Source organism: Culex pipiens, chromosome 1 (assembly GCF_016801865.2).
Source record: "Culex pipiens pallens isolate TS chromosome 1, TS_CPP_V2, whole genome shotgun sequence".
Lineage (NCBI taxonomy): Eukaryota > Metazoa > Arthropoda > Insecta > Diptera > Culicidae > Culex > Culex pipiens.
In genome coordinates this window covers 83,949,671-83,970,086 of record NC_068937.1, presented here as the reverse complement: position 1 = coordinate 83,970,086, position 20,416 = coordinate 83,949,671, and the positions used below count along the sequence as shown (strand labels likewise).

The following is a 20,416-nucleotide window of genomic DNA, read 5'->3' as shown; positions in this document are numbered from 1 at the left end:
GCACAAACCACCTAAGGGTGGATTAAATAACGCTTTTTTCGTTTATATTCGTTGATCGTAATAATTTATTCCAGCTGACAGTTTTAGTATTAACTCATCAAACCATCGATTATATTAAGAGTAAAGCGTCTTTTATTTACTATTTTTGAAATTTGCTCGCGTTGTCTAAATTGTACAAACAGTAAAAATATACTGACAAGTCCAGCCCATAGCACTACTGCTCGGTTGGCACGCGTTCGATTAAAAAACTTTTTTAAATAATCAATTATTTATCTTTCCGCAGCCGGCTGCCTAAGATGTAAAATTTTCAACTGACAAAATGCTCATGGTCACATCACTGCCACTCGTGAATCCTGACCTAATACCCATCTACTAACCCCCACAAAACTCATGTGATACTTTGTCGGAGAAGCAGTCGATTGAGCGGTCTCTATCACATCACTCAAGTATCGGACTAACATTTCCATCCACTTCCCCGTGACTCTACCACTGGTCGTGGTCGGCACCGGTATTGATCAGCATGATAGGTGCCTTTGAGAAGTTGCGAAGCGAAGAAAGATAGCACCCACTCATCTTCCACGGCTCGTGGATGTAACTTCTGGAAGTCCTGGTCAATAACGGAGTAGCAACTGTGGGTGGGCACCTATGCATATTAAAATGGGAATTGAAAATGGATGCTCAACATTTAAATGCGTTTTTCTCGAAAAGGATGGTGTGTCTCGTGGTGTGAAAATGATGCGTTTTGAAATTTTGGCATCGATTATTGTTCACAACGATAAAGCTTATTTTTCTGATTATGTACAATGACCCTATGAACGACCGCAAAGGATTTAAAATGGATTTTCAATTCAATCTTTAAAAATTAACTTCTCGGCCCTCATTGACAGAAAAAGTCCTACTTGATAGTTCGTTCCAAGGGGACCATCCATCGAAAAAAAAATTTCTTGTCAATAATTTTGTTTGCGTTAAAATGAAAAAAAAAATGATTAGTAATGGTTTTTACCGTTGTACATGAAAATTGACATAGGGTGTGTTCTCATAACTCCTGAATTCACGTCTTTGAATTTACGTTACCGGTTCATCTGTAGACGTAAATAGTTTTTCACCAATTCACGCATATTTTTCATGCAAAATCTTTGTCAACATGCTTGCTTACTTAGGAAAAGTTATTCAAAGTTGTTTTTGTAAGGATTTTCCCGGAAAATCTTGGAAATTTCCATCCCAAACTTTCCAGGTGGAAGAACCGCTTCAGGTCTAAAAACGTCTTTCACTTGTATTGACGTCGTGACGTGAATGATTTAACGTCGGACGTAAATTGCATGCAAGTCTCCATTATGGAAGTAGCAAATAGAGTTGCCATAAAAAAATACAAAAAAAATCGAGTTTAACGACTTTTTGCATAATTTCTCATATCAAACCATCTGCAAATGTAGATAAGTTTAATCAACAAGAAGGTGAGAATTGTGATTTGCATATAAAATCAATCTAACAGGGGTGCCCAACCTTTGACCTTGCATTCGCAGAACAAAAATGCTTTTTATATGAAAAAAACTTATTGATATTTGAAAATAAATAAACATTTTCTGAATTTAGCTTCTTGATAAATTTCCTAAGGTCGTCGTGGACCGAATAAAACCGCTTGACGGGCCGGGTCCTGTTCGCGGGCCCTCTGTGTTGGGCAGCCCTGATCTAGGCCTAATGATTTTGGAATATATCTACCAAAACAATGGGCCAAAGTGGATTTGTAAACAAACAGTCTATCTTGCTCATTCCTAATTTAAACATTCACTGATGTGAGCAGGATATACTGTGTGTTAAAAATTCCCATTGGCCCATTTACATTGTTTTGCTTGATATATGTTATTTGATATCAAACAGAGAATCAAGTGGGAATGATGAGAAGAATTTCGCTTTCAGTCAAATTATGATTTCAGCAATGTTTTGAGGAGTGAAGTATTTAGGTAGTTCAATTTTCTGCATTGGATAGAGAAAAAATAAAAAATAGGTGGTGTTGGGCATAAGAGTGAAGAAGATATCCAGATGTTGATCATTCGCATTATGTTGGAGTTCCCAAATGTTGAACATTGAGTTAGAGTACTGTGAAGAAGATTTCGCAGTTACTTGGTTACTTTTTCTATCATTATGTTGAGCTGTAGGGTGCTTTACCTCTATGTTTAACACCAATATGTCAAATAGTTCCTTGATACTAACTAACATCAGTTTGGCATAAACCACCGCTGCTCAAAATCAATCAAAACTTACACTAGAATTTTAAATCGTCGTTAATCGATGATGCCTTGTCAGACAGAACCATTCATGGTTATGGACAATCTAAACTTAAATTACGCAATCGTTGGAATAACATCCTTATCAATCGGACCAGTTAAGTTGTCATTTTTTTTTTGGTTTTAAAAATATGTCATTTTCAAAATTTATTTCAGAGTTTCGTCGTTTTCAAAAGTTGAGTATTCATGCGTAGAGGTTCAGTTCCGAACGAGAGTGTGGAAAAATCGGACAAGAAGGTGTGCCCGGACTCGGTGCCGACACAACCATCATTCGACGTTGTTGATGGGAGCGATGCTAATCCTCCCTTCTCGATGGTAGAGCTCTCCATAGCTCTATTGACGGGCAACAACACTGCTCCTAGTCCGGACAAGATCAAGTTGTGTGTTTTTCTGACAACACGTTGATGAGGAAGTTGCACATCGTCGGATTGAGACCGCTCCGCCGCAGCTTTACTCCCAACACATCGATGGAGACTGAATCGAATGCACCCTTGATGTCTAGGAAGACAGAAACCATTTGCTGTTTCTTACCACGGGCTATGTCGATCCCTGTGGCCAGCGAGGCTAGACAGTCGCTTGTTCCCTTGCCTCTCCGGAAGCCATACTGCGTGTCAGACAGCAAGTGCTCTCGTTCCATCCATGGTTCGAGGCGGTCGAGGATCATCTTCTCCAGCAACTTGCGTAGACACGACAGCAAGCTGATTGGACGATACGAGTTGTGGTCGGATGCCGGCTTACCGGGCTTTTGAATGGCAACCACCCGGACCTGTCGCCATTCGTGTGGAATTACGTTCTGCTCCACGAACGTGTTGAACAGATTCAACAGACGCTGCTTGGCGACGTCCGGAAGATTCTTCAGCAAGCTGAACTTGATCTTGTCCGGACCAGGAGCAGTGTTGTTGCCCGTCAATAGTGCTATGGAGAGCTCTACCATCGAGAAGGGAGGATTAGCATCGCTCCCATCAACAACGTCGAATGATGGTTGTGTCGGCACCGAGTCCGGGCACACCTTCTTGGCGAAATCCAATATCCACTTGTCCGATTTTTCCACACTCTCGTTCGGAACGGAACCTCTACGCATGGCCCTCGCAACGCGCCACAGAGTGCTAAAACCCGGAGGTTACAAAACATAATCATAACACAGAGAACTCTGTGATCATAATATAATAAGTTGATTTGAGATTATGCTTTAAGTATTTAATAAAACAGGCTATACCAAGCCCAGTCAAATCAATCCGAATTCTGAAACGGAATATAATTAGAATCGTATACAAATTCCGTTTCAAACGCAACAATCGGTTCGAACACGGAACCGGTTGTTGCGTTTGAAACGGAATTTGTATACGATTCTAATTAGATTCCGTTTGCAGGCCAAGGTTTGATACCTAAGAGCATGCAATGGCATTGACCTTGTTGCGTGCTCTTCGGTTGACGTCCACGAAAGGAACATCCTGGAAGGAGCGTAACTAACTACATCCGTAGTTCTGTTAGATCATCCGAATTATCTTGATCAGAACAGTTTAGCTCTGGTTCCTTGCGAGTGTCCTATTTTCTTACCTCCACGTTGGCTTGGTTTTCATGATGACCTAGCTGGTGGCCTGTGGAAACGGATTGTAAACCTTTGACCACCGCGGGTCAGAGTCGAGACGGCTTAAAGAAAGGGGCGCGACAATGTGGGAAAGGGAAGTTATTTGCGATTGTAGACGGTATTGTTTTGATTCGCAGTATGTTGAGTCAACTGCTGTGGATGTACCTGAACGTCGCAGAACGGGGTTTCTCTCCTTTCCATTTCCAGCTACCATCTATCTCCTGTTTTTATTTTGCTCTACTGACTTCTTCACTAATTCTTCTGTTTACCATTTTGGTTTTGATTTATTAACTCTTGATTCTCGTATCTTTCAATGCTTGCACTCTTTTTTTGCCTTTCTTACTAAAGAAAGGTATAGGTTTTACTTTAAGCCAGGACGTCATTTTCATCTTCGTAAATATGTCGATTCTGCATGAATTTTAAACGGAAAAATCGTCAAAAATCACACTGCATCGATTTTCGACGCTCTATCGATTCACCTTGACAGAACTCGTCTATCTCGAATCCTCGAATTTTGAGAAAATAAATTCCGTGGAGGTCGAGTGATGTTCGTATGTGGTAAAATTTTGCAAAATTTTGTGTCGCGCCGTTCTCAGCTCCCATAAATCCGATTTCGACTCTTCTGAATGCAGATGAAAGCTAGTGTGCTGAACCTGGGCGAGTTGCCGCGCAAATTTCGAAATATCCATCTGTTTTCGGATGCGGCCAGACTTTTCAACAAAATACACAGTTTTCAAATGAAAATATGGTAATTTTTTTTCATTTTCATATTTTTTATTTATCTCAAAAATTGCATTTTTCGAGTTCTACAACCTCCCAAATTTTCATCCAGATCCATAATCTGGTTCTGGAGTTAGAGCCGTTTGATTAACCTACCAAAAGAAAAAAAAATCCCTAAAAAAAGGTAAAAGCCCACCTGGTGACCTTCGCCAACATTTTTCATTTCTGATTTTATTCAAAATTTCTTGCTACATAGTACAGACCATGAGTGAGCATCTGAAACAAATTCGACGTCGATCGGCAATCCCGATCAATTTTTAGAACGATTTACTTTTTGCCTTTCTTACTAAAGAAAGGTATAGGTTTTACTTTAAGCCAGGACGTCATTTTCATCTTCGTAAATATGTCGATTCTGCATGAATTTTAAACGGAAAAATCGTCAAAAAATCACACTGCATCGATTTTCGACGCTTCGTCGCCAAGTCGACAAGTTGTCAAGTTGAGCTTCGAATACCGGCGCGAGAATGCTGGCGCATATATTTGCTGGCTCGACTTATACTCGTTTGTAGTAGCTTGTCTACCGATGGTTTCTACAACATGTAAGATATCGTAGCTTTTCGGTTTCTTTTGCCCTGTCCGTTTTTACATATCTGTCCAATGTTTATTTAAAAACTTTTGTGACATAGGACATTCATCCGGCTACAATCAATTTGTTTCCCGTGCGCTCCTTAAAACGCCTAAATGTAGACTTCATTTGTCGTATGTTTATCTAACAGGGTTCATTGGATTCCAATAGGAGCTTTCCAAGCTTTCATCGTTTATATCGTTTTCAAAGTTTTCAATGCTGGCGACGCCAATGGCTTTCTACCTAAGGTTCTCGCGATTGAGTGTGTAGTGGTGCGGTTGTTGAAAATAGCTATCTCTGACTCTGTCACTTTCTTAGAAGCTTCTTAGGCTAGCTTCCCTGCACCGTGCGGCACACGCGGTTCACCGAAGCTAAAAAACCAAAACCGCGGAGTGCATTGTCACTGGCGCATGGGAAGCTTGCTATGATCGCGTTTGTCATAAACGCTTGTTTGATTACAAACGTTCAAGCATATTGTACGATTGAATTAATTCTTTTGGTGAAAATTGCGTTTTTTATTTCTTTTGGAAATCATATCATTTATAATACTTTGCTTTCATCATAAGACTTTCTTTTGTGCTGACGTTATAAATAAACAAAGTCGATGTTATGAATTGAAAAAAGTTCTACCATTGTTATATTCTTTAGTAAGAAAGGCTCTATCTCACCCCAGGTGGGATTAAATCGGGTTTTTCCAAATAATGCTGCTTTAACAAACTGTGTGTTTTCTTTAAAATAAACCTTCCACTAATGTACTAGTAATACCAAGTCTATTTATCATTTGCCTATTCTTTGTTGATTTACTTCTTTATTTATTTATTTGATTAATTTTTTATCTAGCCCATCATAACAATAATCTAAGCTTGTTTGTTATCTCTATTTATTAACTATTGCCTATTTCTAGATCTACTACACTACATCAAGCTTATACTTTTTACTTTTGTACATACAATTATGATTCTCTTACTATTGATTCTTTATAAAGTATATTCTCCTTTACTGTCTATTGTTTTCAACCTTCACCCTTTTCTTCTAACAAGTGAGGTTTAAGCCCTTACTCAATTTATAGAATGATTGAAGGATTAACACAAATATTACTATTGTACTTTTCGTAAACTTTTGAATAAAATGCTTAGGTTCAAAACATTGTAACAAAACACCGCGACAGAAGAAATAGCAACAGATAAACACGACTCAACAATAGGGAAGATTTCAGGAGAAAACAATACAGTAAATAACAATTAGTTTTTGAATTCAAACTAAAAATAAAACAGTTTTTGCTTGAATGAACGTTGATAGGCGCACTATAAATTATTAGGCGCTTATACTTACATCAAACCCTACGTAATGTACCACCCCCGGCCGAGTTAAAATGCGTAACCGGAAAAGAAGGTGTGCATGCCTGGCACGAACACTCAAAGCGTGTTCTAGCGTGTTGCTCGTACTGACTCAGAGCAAGGGTGAGATGTAGGTGTAAGGGCAGTGCGTGTTCGTCGGGAAACTGGTGCATAAGATCGGTCAAGGCCCGTTCTTACACTGAAAATTGCAAATTGCGATTCTAATTAGATTCCGTTTCAGAATTCGGATTGATTTGACTGGGAGCTACAGTGAACTTCAACAACAAAAATTGATAAACTCAGAGAAGTACTCAATTGCTCAATGATGAATAGCTATAAAACATTGTTTGATTACTGAATAAAAATTTCAAATTTATTACTCATAGCTTTCCACGTTGGTCATCTGGACCAAACATTGACTTACAGACCAGCTTGCAGCCCAAATCCAGGGCCCTTAGGGTCTTCCGTCAGCGAGGTCAGTCCACCGGCCGGTTCGGACGCGAAACGTCCATTTCTAGGACCCGGTCTCGGAACCTTTCCTTGCTTCAAATCGTCCAGAATCTCCTCGGTATCCTTGGCCGTCAAATCTTCGTAGTAATCATCGTTCACGGCAACCATTGGTGCGTTTACGCAAGCTCCCAGGCATTCCACCTCCGAAATGGTAAATTTGCCATCCTTGGTGGTTTCGCCGGGGGAAATGCCAAGCTTTTTCTTACACACGTTCATAACTTCGTCGGAACCGCGCAGCCAGCACGGGGTTGTGGTGCACACCTGAATGTGGTACGTTCCGGTGGGTTTCCGCATAAACATCGTGTAAAAAGTGGCCACTTCGTACACACGCATGTTGGGCAGTCCGAGAATATCCGCCACCTTGTGCATGGCCGAAATGGGAAGCCATCCGTGCTGACGCTGGGCCAAGTCTAGCAGCGGAATCATGGCACCACGCTTGTGGCCCTCTGGATAAATGTTGAGGATGGCCGAAACCCGCTGAAAACGGAACGGAATGTTATTTTACGCAAAAGAACAGCTTGCGTTTCAGCATTCCAACTTACCTTTTTGTTTTCCTCGGTAAACTCGAACGGAATACTCGGATTGTCCTCGGGCGTATCCCGATGGACAAACAAGTTATCGCTCATCCGGACCGACGTGCTGCAGATTCCTCGGAAGTTCCGGAGCTGTGTTGGGTAGAGAAGTAAAACAATAACAAACCATTTTGCGAACTTATGTAACTGAACGCGGTGGCGGTAGTCCACAAATTAATCCTTTTATTTGCGGGTAAATGGCCCTTGAACAGCCGTTTGCATTCAACCAACTAAATTTTCTTACCGTACTCTGCAGAAGGACCTTCGACGAAGCCAACATTTTGCCGAAATGTTAAAAAATCCTATGCACGATTCAAAGGACTCGTCGTCGACGTAAAATTTTCATCCGCAGCCGTCTGAGACCTGCTGGACGTGACAGATGAGCTTGACGTTTTGAACATGACGTTATTCAAGGAGATGCAACACAAGAGGTGTAGATAAAAAAATGTCTATCGAATTGTTGAACTTGGTTACGGCGTTGTACACCGGTTTGGACATGGCCGCAATCCTCGACGCGTTGTACGTAAAGTTGAAACGTCCCGGGCGTCCGACAGCGATGTCAACAGGGGGATGATCCGGATCTCCCCCTAGGCTTCCAACGTCGCGACAAAATGTTCCACTTGTTTGCCGTGGTCACGATATTTAATTCGTAACTTGGCAATCAGCTTCACCCGTTCCGGTTTCCCCCGCTAATTTGACCACCTTACATCCCGAGTTGTGGCCAAACTTCTGGTGCCAATCCATGGAGATCACCTCGGCCAGAGCGTTTAGCGAGACCAAATGAACAACCCGATCGTACGGATTCTGCTGTAACATGCGCAACACTGCAAATTCCGCAATCGTCATCTTTGCCCGACTCGGTCGACGCCCCAACAAATAATCTGTTATAAACTGCGTTGAAGACCTGCGTCGGGAACCGATCCGAATACAGTTCTTCGAAACGTGGCTAGCGCAGGGCAGGGCATTGGCAGCGGCTGCTTATCGAGCAGCTCCATCGGCGGAAGGTTTTTCTCCGGTAGAACCAGGTGGCGAAACGAAACTGGGCTGGGTAATCTTATCACCATTCGGGATCGTTTCCGTGGGGGACGACCAATCGAACGATTTCAGCGTGGCGCACTTTTGGGGTCAATTAAACTGGGCTGGTAGATCTGAAACCAGCTTAGCACTAGGAGATGAGTTCGAGGAGTGCACTTGCGCGGCGAGCACTAGCGAGGCCGGGTGATAAATCACTGGCGGAGATCACCTTACGGGAAACGTCCAATCGGGGGAATTAATCACGCGGCAGAACGTGGGGAAAACGCGACTGTTCATCTTTCGAAAGCAACTGGATTAAAATACTAACGCAAATGACTGCTGCATTAGGTTTTACGCCGACTCGATTTGGAGGTTAGAATGGAGTGCACTGTTTACATGGACTTAGCACAGTTCGATGCGCTCGTCGATTTTGTTCGGGGAAATTCGTCGACAATCGACGAAGACCATGTAAACAGTGCACACCAGCTGTCAAATGACGTCACGGTGTAAAACCTAATTGATTGCATTCAAACGAAATACTCCATCCCCCCTCCCCCGCAGGATGTAACCCTGCTCCTTGTCCTAGGGCATCCCAGCCATCCCAGCAAGCAACAGCTTGACGCGATCCAGCCATTTTGTTGCAGTTGACGGCGCAAACGCAACCGCTCGTTCTTGGTCCCGACATCGGCCTTGGAATCCGCCAGGACCATGTCGGACACTTCAAACAGCTTAAGGGGACACAGTTAAGATCGCCCGGTTCTGGAAGAACACTTCCAACATCTCACCACTGCTGTGGAGTTCAGCACCGGCGGCGATCGCACTGCACACAAAAAATATTACTGTAATGACAAAAGTAACTTACTTTTGAATTTAAAAGTTGCTAAAATTTGCTAGAGGGAAAGTTTTTTTCTTGTTTTAAAAATGAAAAATTTTACTGCTACAGTTTTTGAAAATCTCATTGCTAACTGATTTAAAAGTTTAAACTTTTAATTCGACTGTATAATTTCTTTCATTTTGTCGTTCTCGTGAAACCGCCTAAGTCCAAAATGTAAACAAACGTTTAGGTGATTTCGGTGCATGGTTAGTGAGTGGTGGTTCACGACGACAATCAAAACCGAACGCGGCCGCAGCTAGGACTTGGACCACGACTTGGACGCGGAAACCTTCGAAGGAGGATGGTGCGGGTGCGGAACAAGGTTGGGGGATTAGGGGAAAGTTGGTTTTCAAAAGGACAAGTCCAGCTTCCTGCAGGACCTGCAGCTTTCACGACCGAAATGGGTAAGAAGGAAGCTTGGGTGTTTGGTGGCGTTTGTGATTGATTTTGTTTGTTTTTGTAGGACGCCGTTTATGCTGTTGCCGAAAATCGGAGGTCGGGATGTGGTTTTGCACCGGTTGTATTGAGTGAGGAGAAGGATCCGACGGACTAGGGAAACTACGAGAAGCAGCATAATCGGAGGTGGTCAGCGTGGATGTTGCACTCGGTGCCGGCGGTTTACGACCATCAGTAGCATTATGTGCCGAAAGTGATGACGGGACAGTGTAGGATGTCCTGGAGCGAGACCCGACGAACCTGATCAAGAACATCTACCCGGAATACCGAAGAAGTCACCGGTGAGTATTGAGATTGTGTTCAGTGTCTAGCCAATTTCATTTACTTTCAAACTATTTCAGCAACTCCCGCCCGCAAACACTCATCTCGCGACGGCGCAGCTTCGGCCGGATGAACCTTGACGGCTGTATCATTTTCGAAGGAGGACGAAGTGATCGTGAACTATCCTTTCAGGCGCTTCACTTCCCAGCCGGGAAACGTCGACTTCCCTTCCCGAATCAATAACCAATGGCCAACTCCTCCAAGCCTTTCCTGAGGATGGCCGGCAACGAGACCACCCTGTTCTCTACATCGCTGTCGCGCTCTAAAATGAAGGCCACGATGTTGCTGCCCAACGAAACATCCATCCGTAACCTGCTCAGCCTGGGGCCTTCGAACGTGACCGGTGGCATACCGTAAGAATCGGTACAGCTTGGACGTGGAAGTTGGCCAACAGATGCGTTAAATACAAAAAAAAAATATTGAAATAAAATCCATCACATTTTTCGAAAATCAACAATGTAATGTTAAATGTTATTTATTCTTGCCATAAAAAGTTTTTTCTTATATTCAAAGTAAAAAACTTTTACCTATACAACGATTTTGTTCCAGAAATGCATGGTAGTATCAACAACTTTTTAACTTTTAAATTAAAAAGTTTGAACTTTCTACGAATATTCACCAACGCGAACTTTTAATCCAACGAACGATCTTTTTAAATTTAGAGTATTTTTTCTTTGTGTGTGGGATCAACCGTGCAACGGCCTCCGATCATCCAGCGGCACTGCCACCCGCCGGATGAAACTTGTAGTGATAGCGATCGCTGGCGCTGGCCAACAACGATCCGTCCCGGTCCACAGAACTACTGGCGCCAACCGTCGCTGACTCGGTCGACGTCCCGCCGCGGTCCTTCAGGAACCGGACCTACTAGCCGCCGGCCATGGCCCTGTTGTGCGACGAGTACTGATTTGTGCTAACGCAGGCTTAAAAAAAAAACAAGAGCGTTAGAATCTGCAGCAATCGCCGACAGGACTCAGGAACTAACCGTTACGCCTTCGTCGCGTTCGAGGCGAAATCAGCCAGCATCTGGCCGGCAAAGTCTTGCGCCTGGTACCGCTTCTCGTACACTTCGAAGCCGAGATGCAGCTGTTCGCGCTTGTTCTTCTCCCGTTGCTTGATCATCTCCAGCAGCTATGCTTGAACATCTTCTGGTAAGGGGACTCGTCATTTTTGCAGATCTTCCTAGTTTGCATACTTTTTTCGGAGTTATTCGAGGTTACTGTCGGAAGATGATTCTCTTCCCCTGAGGACACTGTGAGTGATTTTGCTTGTTCGCGTCCAAACAGCCCCTTTTGGCCCTTCATACGGCAGTAATTTGAAGATGCTCTCTTTAAGTCTGAGCCACTGTAATTCTAGGCAACCGCTACATAGGTCATCCTTGTGGCCCTGTTGGTTATCTCATCAAATCAAATCATCTTCCTAGTTTGCATATTTTCGGTTCTTCGTCGGAATGCCAGATACGAGTTGTGTTCTGCGTCGTGTTGCTCTGCTTTCCGTCTTCACCGACAGTATCAGTGAAGATCGCATCCGGCGACAGCTATATGCCGGTTTCGGTTTTGCCAGGGTCGCGCCCGATGGAAAATGTTGATACGCAAGATGAGTGTAGTCACCCTCAACCGACTCCCTCAGTCTCTTGGGGGTTGGACTTCCTCGCGCTACTCTTCCTTGTGCGACTTTTCCATCGCACAGGGCTTTCGACGCCGATTTTGGCTCTACAATCTGCTGCAACTTGTCACCACAAACGGAGAGCGTTACCGTTTGCTTCTCGCAACTTTCCGGGAAGCTACCGTTTACGGGATCATCGCCTTGAAGGGTTTCTTCAGCGTCTGCCAAATCACTGGTGAAATCTTCGAACGCGTGTTCTCGGCAAACGAATCCAAGTTCTTCATGTTGGTCGCCATAAGGAACTTGTACCTTCCAGCGCGATGTTCTGCCGCGGTGACTTTGCGGTTCCGACGGAAGATATCGGGCGGATCTCGTTGACTGGCCGTGTTCTGAAATGCTCATCAGGAACCGAAGGAGCTTAGACTTGGCTACGATAGCTTCGAGAGAGTAGACGTGTTGTGACGTGCGCGCTGAAGGCAACGTTGCTTGCCTCGAGTTTTTTGACGGATGGAGGTGGAAGAGACCTCCGAGACGGATGATTTTCAACTCATACCCGGAAATCGGAAGCGGAAGAAGTCCCTTGAGGTCACCGGAGCTATCGTCGGAGAAGAAAAAGTGGAGCAGAATCTGCTCAACAACAACAAGTTCAGCCCGCTAGCGGAAAACAAAAACAACAACAATGCCAGCCCAGCAGGAGGAGGAGACGTCCCGGCGGTTCCACCACTCGGCCAGTCGGCAGGTAAACAAAAGCAACCGCCTTTTGTGGTGAAGAACACCACGGATTTTTACAAGCTCGTGGCGATAGTGGAAGGTTGTAAATTTGGTTTCGATCCTATTTACAAACTGACCCGATTTGGAACCAAGGTGACCTGCTTCTCTGTCAAAGATTTTGACAAGTTGCAGGAGCTTCTCCAGAGGAAGAAAGTGGAATTTTACACCCACGGCCGAAGAAGCGAACGATTTCACCGGGTCGTTGTTCGTGGTTTACCTGATCAACTGAAACCGGATGAGGTCAAGTCAAGGGGGTTGACACTCGATCATTCTGGAATAATTCTGGAATGAACGGAATGACGATGATGATTCTAGCAAAAATGATCAAGTGCGGGTAAGAAGGTAACTGTCATAATATTTACCTTTTTAAACCAAAACATGTTGCGGTGCTCTGCAGCATTGGGTAGGACACCAGAACCGGCGGTTGTGCTGTACTTTTTCGGAGCGTTCGGTGCCGGCGACATCCAGAGCAACGGCCGGATTGGCCTTCACTGGAATCTGACCGAGCTGCACAATCCAGGTGTTGGCTACAAGACGAGGTTGGCAATATTGAAATTGCTCAGTGGTTGTTGGGTGGATTTTCTAAAACTTACTTTCAATTTCTGATTTCCCTGGATAGCATCTTAGATGGACCAGCTACGTACCGGCGAGGCCAACGTGCTGGTTATTCCGGTGGAAGCTGGCTAGTGAATCCAAGGGCAGGCTCGGAAGCGGAACTGAATCTGTTGGGGGACTTCTTGGGCCGTCGATAGCAAGGGAAGCGACTGAGCTGTGGTAGCGGAGATCCCTCGGACGAGTCGGAAGAGGAGCTCGTGAGGTGGCTGATGCCGACGGGCAGGACTTTTTCGGTGATATGAAGATCAACAAGGAGGATGAGCGGGAGATGTTTCAAAACAAGTGCGATATTTTTGTGAGATGATTCGAATTAATGGAATAATTAACGTTTTTGTTTTAAATCTAGGAACGGCGTAAAGACATGCATGCCAGCCGAGATCGTTATGGACGAAATCACCGAAAAACAAACGGGAATTCAGACGCAGTTTTCCTAAAATGGTTCGCTCAAAATGGAAGATTTCGACTAATGGATTCTACAAATATATAAAGCTCCTGGGACATGCTGAATTTTGAATTTATTTTGAAATTTTAACATCATTATGCCAAATGACCATTATGCCAAATGGTCATTATGCCAAATGACCGTTATGCCAAACGTCCATTATGCCAAACGGCATTATGCCAAACGGCGTTATGCCAAACGGCATTATGCCAAATGGCTTTATGCCAAATGGGATACACCCGCTCAAAACATACGTTGCCAGATCGATTTAGCAAGCTTAGAGCAGTCTCCCTATTTAGGGTCTCTAGGCTAGGTCTGTACTCCCTCACTCCCCAACAGATGCATTCTGAATCAAGATTTTAATGTTTTTCTAAATCAAACATGGCCGATCGGGAATGATACCTTTCAGAGCCTTAACAACCTAATTATAAACCATTTTTGATTTTGAATTCAATTTAATGAAAATTTAGTAAAATTCATCCAAACCCAAAAAAGTGTGCCATGGCATGACCGCCATATTTTTTTTCTAATGTTGGTGCTACTGCGCGATTTTGACATTTCGGACGTTCACCATTCGAACGCCATCTTCGCTTAAAAACCTGGATATTTATGCAGGGTTGTTACGAACTGGCGCGGATTTGCTGGCTAATTTTGCTCAGGCGCGGATTTCGCGCGGATGGCAATTTTGATAAATAAATTAATTGAGAGAGATAGAATTACTTTCAAGTTATTAAGAAAAATATTATCAGGAATTACGATAATTTGTTTTTTCCTTTGAGTGCAAGAATTTCATAATTTTTCTTAATTGAATTTTCTTCTGAAAATGTTTGTTTGTATTTTCTTAGTACGAAACGTCGAAAAATGAAGATTAAGTAGAAATTATTTTTTATATGTTTCTTGTCATTTCTTAACATCTCCGGCTCTGAATATTTAATTTCTTTTGAGTTTTGAGTAATGATTTTTAACCTTATTTATTTTTAATTTTATACTGGATTTATTCAATTTTTAATTTTGCAAATCAAATATTACAAACTTTTCCCGAAGATATAGACATTATAATGTGTAACAAAAACTATTATTGGGGCTTGTTCTGGTGGGCGCCAAATATGAGCTTGATTGGACGTAACAGAAGCTAGCCTCCACTTTCGAATTTTGGAATGGAATTTAATTGGTAGAAATATTTTTTTTCTAAATTTGAACATTCTTGGCGAAAATAAAAAGATCAGAACATTCCAAATTCAAAGCTTCAGAAATTCAAAAATTTGAAAAAAATTGTTTAAATAGTTTTTATTCTAACAAAAAAAAAAAACAAAATACATATTAATTTTTTTTCGAAATTTCTAAAATCGTAATTTCAAAAGTCTGAAATTTCGAAATTCAAAATTTTAGCAATCTGAAATTCAAAATACCAAAAACTTGGGTAATCAAAAATTTGAAGAATTAAAAAAATCAAAATTAAAAAGTCAAAATTTAAGAACTAAAAAATATCAAATTCAAAACAATATAGAAAAAAAATCTCAAATCTAAAATAATTTTAGTATTCTTAAGCTTATAAATTCCTAAATTCTTAAATTCATAAATTCTTAAATTCTTAAATTCTTAAATTCTTAAATTCTTAAATTCTTAAATTCTTAAATTCTTAAATTCTTAAATTCTTAAATTCTTAAATTCTTAAATTCTTAAATTCTTAAATTCTTAAATTCTTAAATTCTTGAATTCTTAAATTCTTAAATTCTTAAATTCTTAAATTCTTAAATTCTTAAATTCTTAAATTCTTAAATTCTTAAATTCTTAAATTCTTAAATTCTTAAATTCTTAAATTCTTAAATTCTTAAATTCTTAAATTCTTAAATTCTTAAATTCTTAAATTCTTAAATTCTTAAATTCTTAAATTCTTAAATTCTTAAATTCTTAAATTCTTAAATTCTTAAATTCTTAAATTCTTAAATTCTTAAATTCTTAAATTCTTAAATTCTTAAATTCTTAAATTCTTAAATTCTTAAATTCTTAAATTCTTAAATTCTTAAATTCTTAAATTCTTAAATTCTTAAATTCTTAAATTCTTAAATTCTTAAATTCTTAAATTCTTAAATTCTTAAATTCTTAAATTCTTAAATTCTTAAATTCTTAAATTCTTAAATTCTTAAATTCTTAAATTCTTAAATTCTTAAATTCTTAAATTCTTAAATGTTTTTATTTTTATATTCTTAGTTCTTAAATTCTTAAATTCTTGAATTCCACAATTTTTGAAGTCCTATTTTATGTAAGATAATTGAAATTATGAGAAGACATTATTTTAATTATCGGAAATTAAATTTCTTTCGGAGTGAAATTTTAGCGAGGATTTTGGATTACAAACTGTATCAAAATTCTTAGATTTTGAATATTTAGACTTTCGAAATTTAAAATTTTATCATATTATTATTTTAGATTTGGGTTTTATTTTTGAAGTTAAATTTTTAGGTTTTTAAATATTGTATTTTCTATTTTGAAGATTTTTTTTCATGACCACCCTTGCCTTGACCGTCTCTTGAGGATTTTTTTTAAATGGATTTATTGCTTTCATTCTTTTGGAGCTTTTAAACATAAAATAAGTTCTTTAATCAAATACTTTCTGAATTAGTTTTTCTTCATTGAAAAATAAAATTTCTTAAATGTTGGTCGCGATATTTTTTTATATGGTGTGGATTTCGCGCGGTTTCGGATTTTAGGTCGGCGCGGATTTGGCGCGGATTGTTTTTCGACTCTCCCGTAACAACCCTGTTTATGCTTTACTCATTTTTGAGTCGGTTCGTTTTGACTCATTGAGCGCGTGTACCCCGTGTACCGCGTCGCGTTGCGCTTCAGCCGTTTTGACAGCTGCGTGCGCGTCGCTTCATTTTGCTTCATCAACATCCGGTACCGTACCTCACGCACAGACTGACGTGCCGAGACGTTCAGCTCAGCAGGCGGTGATTTGAAACGGCCCTCTTTTTACCTCGAAACTTGTAGCGCGTGGACGCGTGTTCAAAATGTTGCCATTGAAAGTTTAAACATTATTTCAAAGTAGGAAGTGTGAAGTGCGCTGTTAAGCTCGGGGAATTTATTTTTTTACATTAGAGATTCGATAACTTATAACAGTGAAAATGTTCGTGCTGTACGAAACACCGGCGGGTTATGCCATTTTCAAGGTGAGTAATAAATGGTTTTTTTTCATTCTTGGGAAACACTTTTTTTCTTTTGTTGTATGTAATTTAATGAAACTAGTCATTTTGAAAGAATAATTATTATGCTCCAAAATGTCTAAACCAAACTAAGATCTAAAATTATTAAAGAAAGCATGGACGAATCCTTTAAGCCATCCAAGCATACTCTGCCTAATATAGGTTATGTTTTGTTTATGCGTCGACATGCACGCTTAAAAATCTGCAGTAGTTTTTTAAATTGTCTTCTAATTTAATTCATACAAACTTTTAATTATTTATTATTTTTCAAGTTAAAAAGTTAGGTAAATAAAGTTGATTTTCTTGGTCTAGTAAGTAGGTAAATAAGCCAAGTATGCAAATTAGTTACATGTTTTTTAAACTATGCATCAGAGCTCAGAGGTTCTCAAGCGGATGTTTATTTTTAATTGTTCAACCTTAACATGTTTTCTTCATTCTTTCCAGCTGCTGGACGAGAAAAAGTTGCAGCAAATTGATAATCTCTATCTAGAGTTTGAAACGCCGGAGCTGGCAAATAAAGTGTAAGTCGTGTTTTTTTGCATTTTTGTTTAAAAGTCTATCGACGCCTCGTTCCGCTTGTTCATTTGCGATTTTTGAAAAAGCTTTAAATTTGTCGTCGTAAAGTAATTTTTCATAAACGCTTCACCCAACATTCAAAAAAGGATTCAAGAGTGTTGATTTTGTTTTATGAACATTTTCGTCTTCATTAGGTTTTACGCCGACTCGGTTTAGAGGTTAGGATTTTGACAGCTCACGTGCACTGTTTACATATTTGCCACGTGTGTCTGTTAAAATGCGGGTGTGCGTGCACAGCATAAAACTAAAATTTAAAATTATTTAGGTTTTACAGCGTGACGTCACGGGCGCACACGCACACACATTTTTTTGCTAAGACACACGTGCAAAAAATGTAAACAGTGCTGTCAAATTTCCAACCTCAAAACCGAGTCGGCGTAAAACCTAATTAATTTTTCATCAAATCATATCGAGGTTTTTAAGCGAAGATAGCGTTCGAATGGTGAACGCCCGAAATGTCAAAATCTCGCAGTGGTACCAACATTACGGAACAAGTGTGCCATGGCATGACATCCACATTTTTTTTCTAATGTTGGTGCTACTGCGCGATTTTGACATTTCGGGCGTTCACCATTCGAACGCCATCTTCGCTTAAAAACCTGGATAGAACTAAAAATGTAAATAAAACTGATAAAATGTCTGTTTTCCAGTGTAAAATTGAAGCACTTTGAAAAGTTTGCCGACACCACCGAGGCACTTTCCGCTGCGACGGCCGCCGTCGAGGGCAAGGTTTCCAAGTCGCTTAAGAAGACGCTCAAGAAGCTCGTTTCGGACGATGTCCAGAACCAGCTGTTGGTGGCGGACGCCAAGTTGGGCAGTGCCATCAAGGACAAGCTGTCGTTGCAGTGCGTCTCCAACACGGGCGTCCAAGAGCTGATGCGGTGCATCCGGTCGCAGTCCGAGAGTCTGCTGTCCGGGCTGCCGAAGAAGGAAATGACCGCGATGGCCCTCGGGTTGGCTCACTCACTTTCCCGGTACAAGCTCAAATTCTCGCCGGACAAGATTGACACGATGATCGTGCAAGCCCAGTGTCTGCTGGACGATCTGGACAAGGAACTGAACAATTACATGATGCGCGCTAGAGAATGGTAAGTTTCGTCGGTTTTGTTCCTAAACCCCTATGTCACTTATTCCATGAACATCGCAAAATTCAAACGGGGTTTCATGCTCAAGTGATGTTCCGCGTGTCACTGGGACTGCTCCACATGTCTCTGTTGAGTAACGCAATGCAAACTGATGAGGTGGCCCGGCGATCATGAAAGAACCGCTCGTTACACGGCATTGATAGGTTTTTGGGACTCTTTCAGGTACGGCTGGCACTTCCCTGAGCTGGGAAAGATTCTCACCGAAAACATTGCCTTTATAAAGACGATAAAGCTAGTTGGCACGCGTGACAATATGGCCACGACCGATCTGTCGGACATTCTGCCGGAAGAGCTCGAGGAGAAGATCAAGGAAGCAGCCGAGATCTCCATGGGCACGGAAATCTCCGAGGAAGACATTACCAACATTCAGAACCTGTGCGACGAAATTCTCTCCATCAACGAGTACCGGACGCATCTGTACGATTATCTGAAGACGCGCATGATGGCGATGGCACCGAATTTGACCGTTCTCGTCGGCGAAACCATCGGAGCCCGTCTCATCGCGCACGCCGGGTCGCTGGTCAACCTGGCCAAACATCCCGCTTCGACTGTGCAAATCCTAGGCAAGTATTCCAAGCTAAACTCCCTAAATCCTCTAGCGCATTTCAATGATGATACTAAGGACATGGTTTCGCGACTAATAATATATGATCAGCAATGATTTCAACTTCCTTGGCTGTCTGAAGCAAAACTTGAATCAACTTATAAAAAAAATACCGTACCGTAAAAACATTTCTCTTAACTCTGTCTGTATCTCTCCGTTCTCCCACCAGGTGCCGAGAAGGCGTTGTTCCGCGCACTCAAGACCAAAAAGGACACCCCAAAGTACGGTTTGATCTTCCACGCCAGCCTGATCGGTTCGGCCAGCGCCAAAAACAAAGGTAAAATTTCCCGATCACTTGCGGCCAAGGCATCGCTCGCGACCCGCGTGGACGCGTTCGGTGAGGACGTTTCGATGGAACTGGGTACGGAACACCGAGCCAAGCTGGAGATGCGTCTGCGGCTGCTGGAGGAGGGCAACATGTCCCGGCTGTCAGGCACCGGTAAAGCCAAGGCCAAGCTCGAAAAGTACCACGCCAAGAGCGAAGTGAAGGTGTTTAAGAGCGGCGAGGATAGCACGCTGCCGATCGGGAAGAAGCGAAAGCTATCTGAAGGGGCAAAGATCGAGGAGATTGAGCCAGAGGTTAAGGAGGAACCGTCCGATGAACCCAGCGCCGGAGAATCGTCCAAAAAGAAGAAAAAGAACAAGCAGAAGGATCTCGATGCAAGTACGGATGAGGTTGCCCACGCCTCAAAAAAGATCAAAACCGAGGACGAGGAAACGCCACCGGAAGAGGGCGCCGAGCCACAGAGTGAGAAGAAGAAGAAAAAGAAAAAGAAGCGAGAGAGCCAGGCTGCTCAACCAGAAGAGGACGAAGAGGAACCTGCTGTGACGGAAGTGCCGGAAACGCCAACGTCACAGAAGAAAAAAAAGAAAAAGAAGGTGAAGGAAGAAAGTGACGACAGTTGAATTTAAAAATCGTTATTTTAATGTCGGATGAACTTTAACTTGGATTATGATCCCGATTTTAAGGGATGTTATATGTGAAATAAAAAAAAAGCATGGTAACCCTACCAAAAATAAGTATCGTTGGTTTTAATTTCCGCTAGTTTGGACACTACATATTACATATTACATAGTAGCGATTAGAAAATGTTATATCAATCGCGGATTCTGATTAAAAAAAATGCATGGGATAAAATAAGGAAAGGCCCCAAGA

General features: G+C 41.6%; 3 protein-coding genes and 1 long non-coding RNA gene across 6 annotated transcripts in view; 2 read left to right on the top strand and 2 right to left on the bottom strand.

The window, feature by feature from the left end:
• Positions 1-20,416, bottom strand: part of LOC120424935 (uncharacterized) — a 211,274-nt gene that overhangs the window by 130,567 nt on the left and 60,291 nt on the right. The window lies entirely within an intron of this gene.
• Positions 6,899-8,042, bottom strand: LOC120428957 (NADH dehydrogenase [ubiquinone] flavoprotein 2, mitochondrial). Its single transcript, XM_039594094.2, has 3 exons — positions 7,882-8,042; positions 7,608-7,730; positions 6,899-7,542 (listed from the first exon to the last, which is right to left on the bottom strand). The coding sequence occupies exons 1-3, from the start codon at positions 7,915-7,917 to the stop codon at positions 6,976-6,978; spliced, it is 726 nt and encodes a 241-aa protein (XP_039450028.1). The 5' UTR covers positions 7,918-8,042; the 3' UTR covers positions 6,899-6,975.
• On the top strand, positions 9,474-14,290 carry LOC120428951 (uncharacterized). 3 transcript variants are annotated; one of them, XR_008211737.1, is made up of 4 exons: positions 9,474-9,929; positions 9,989-13,214; positions 13,295-13,572; positions 13,637-14,290. It is a non-coding gene; the product is annotated as an uncharacterized LOC120428951 (long non-coding RNA). The 3 variants fall into 3 exon arrangements; XR_008211738.1 differs by having other exon boundaries at positions 9,474-10,262; positions 10,323-13,214; XR_005607182.2 differs by having other exon boundaries at positions 9,474-13,214; positions 13,637-14,288.
• LOC120428947 (nucleolar protein 58) lies at positions 16,654-20,281 on the top strand. The gene is made up of 5 exons (XM_039594087.2): positions 16,654-16,902; positions 17,380-17,456; positions 18,162-18,599; positions 18,819-19,219; positions 19,430-20,281. The coding sequence occupies exons 1-5, from the start codon at positions 16,858-16,860 to the stop codon at positions 20,164-20,166; spliced, it is 1,698 nt and encodes a 565-aa protein (XP_039450021.1). The 5' UTR covers positions 16,654-16,857; the 3' UTR covers positions 20,167-20,281.

Excerpts from the sequence above, each read along its gene's own strand:
- LOC120428947 (XM_039594087.2), top strand. The coding sequence starts at position 16,858 with ATGTTCGTGCTGTACGAAACACCGGCGGGTTATGCCATTTTCAAG. Across the intron at positions 16,903-17,379 it reads CGGGTTATGCCATTTTCAAG|CTGCTGGACGAGAAAAAGTT; the intron begins GTGAGTAATAAA and ends CATTCTTTCCAG. Across the intron at positions 18,600-18,818 it reads ATGATGCGCGCTAGAGAATG|GTACGGCTGGCACTTCCCTG; the intron begins GTAAGTTTCGTC and ends GGACTCTTTCAG.
- LOC120428957 (XM_039594094.2), bottom strand. The coding sequence starts at position 7,917 with ATGTTGGCTTCGTCGAAGGTCCTTCTGCAGAGTACG. Across the intron at positions 7,731-7,881 it reads AGGTCCTTCTGCAGAGTACG|CTCCGGAACTTCCGAGGAAT; the intron begins GTAAGAAAATTT and ends TACCCAACACAG. Across the intron at positions 7,543-7,607 it reads TTACCGAGGAAAACAAAAAG|CGGGTTTCGGCCATCCTCAA; the intron begins GTAAGTTGGAAT and ends TTCCGTTTTCAG.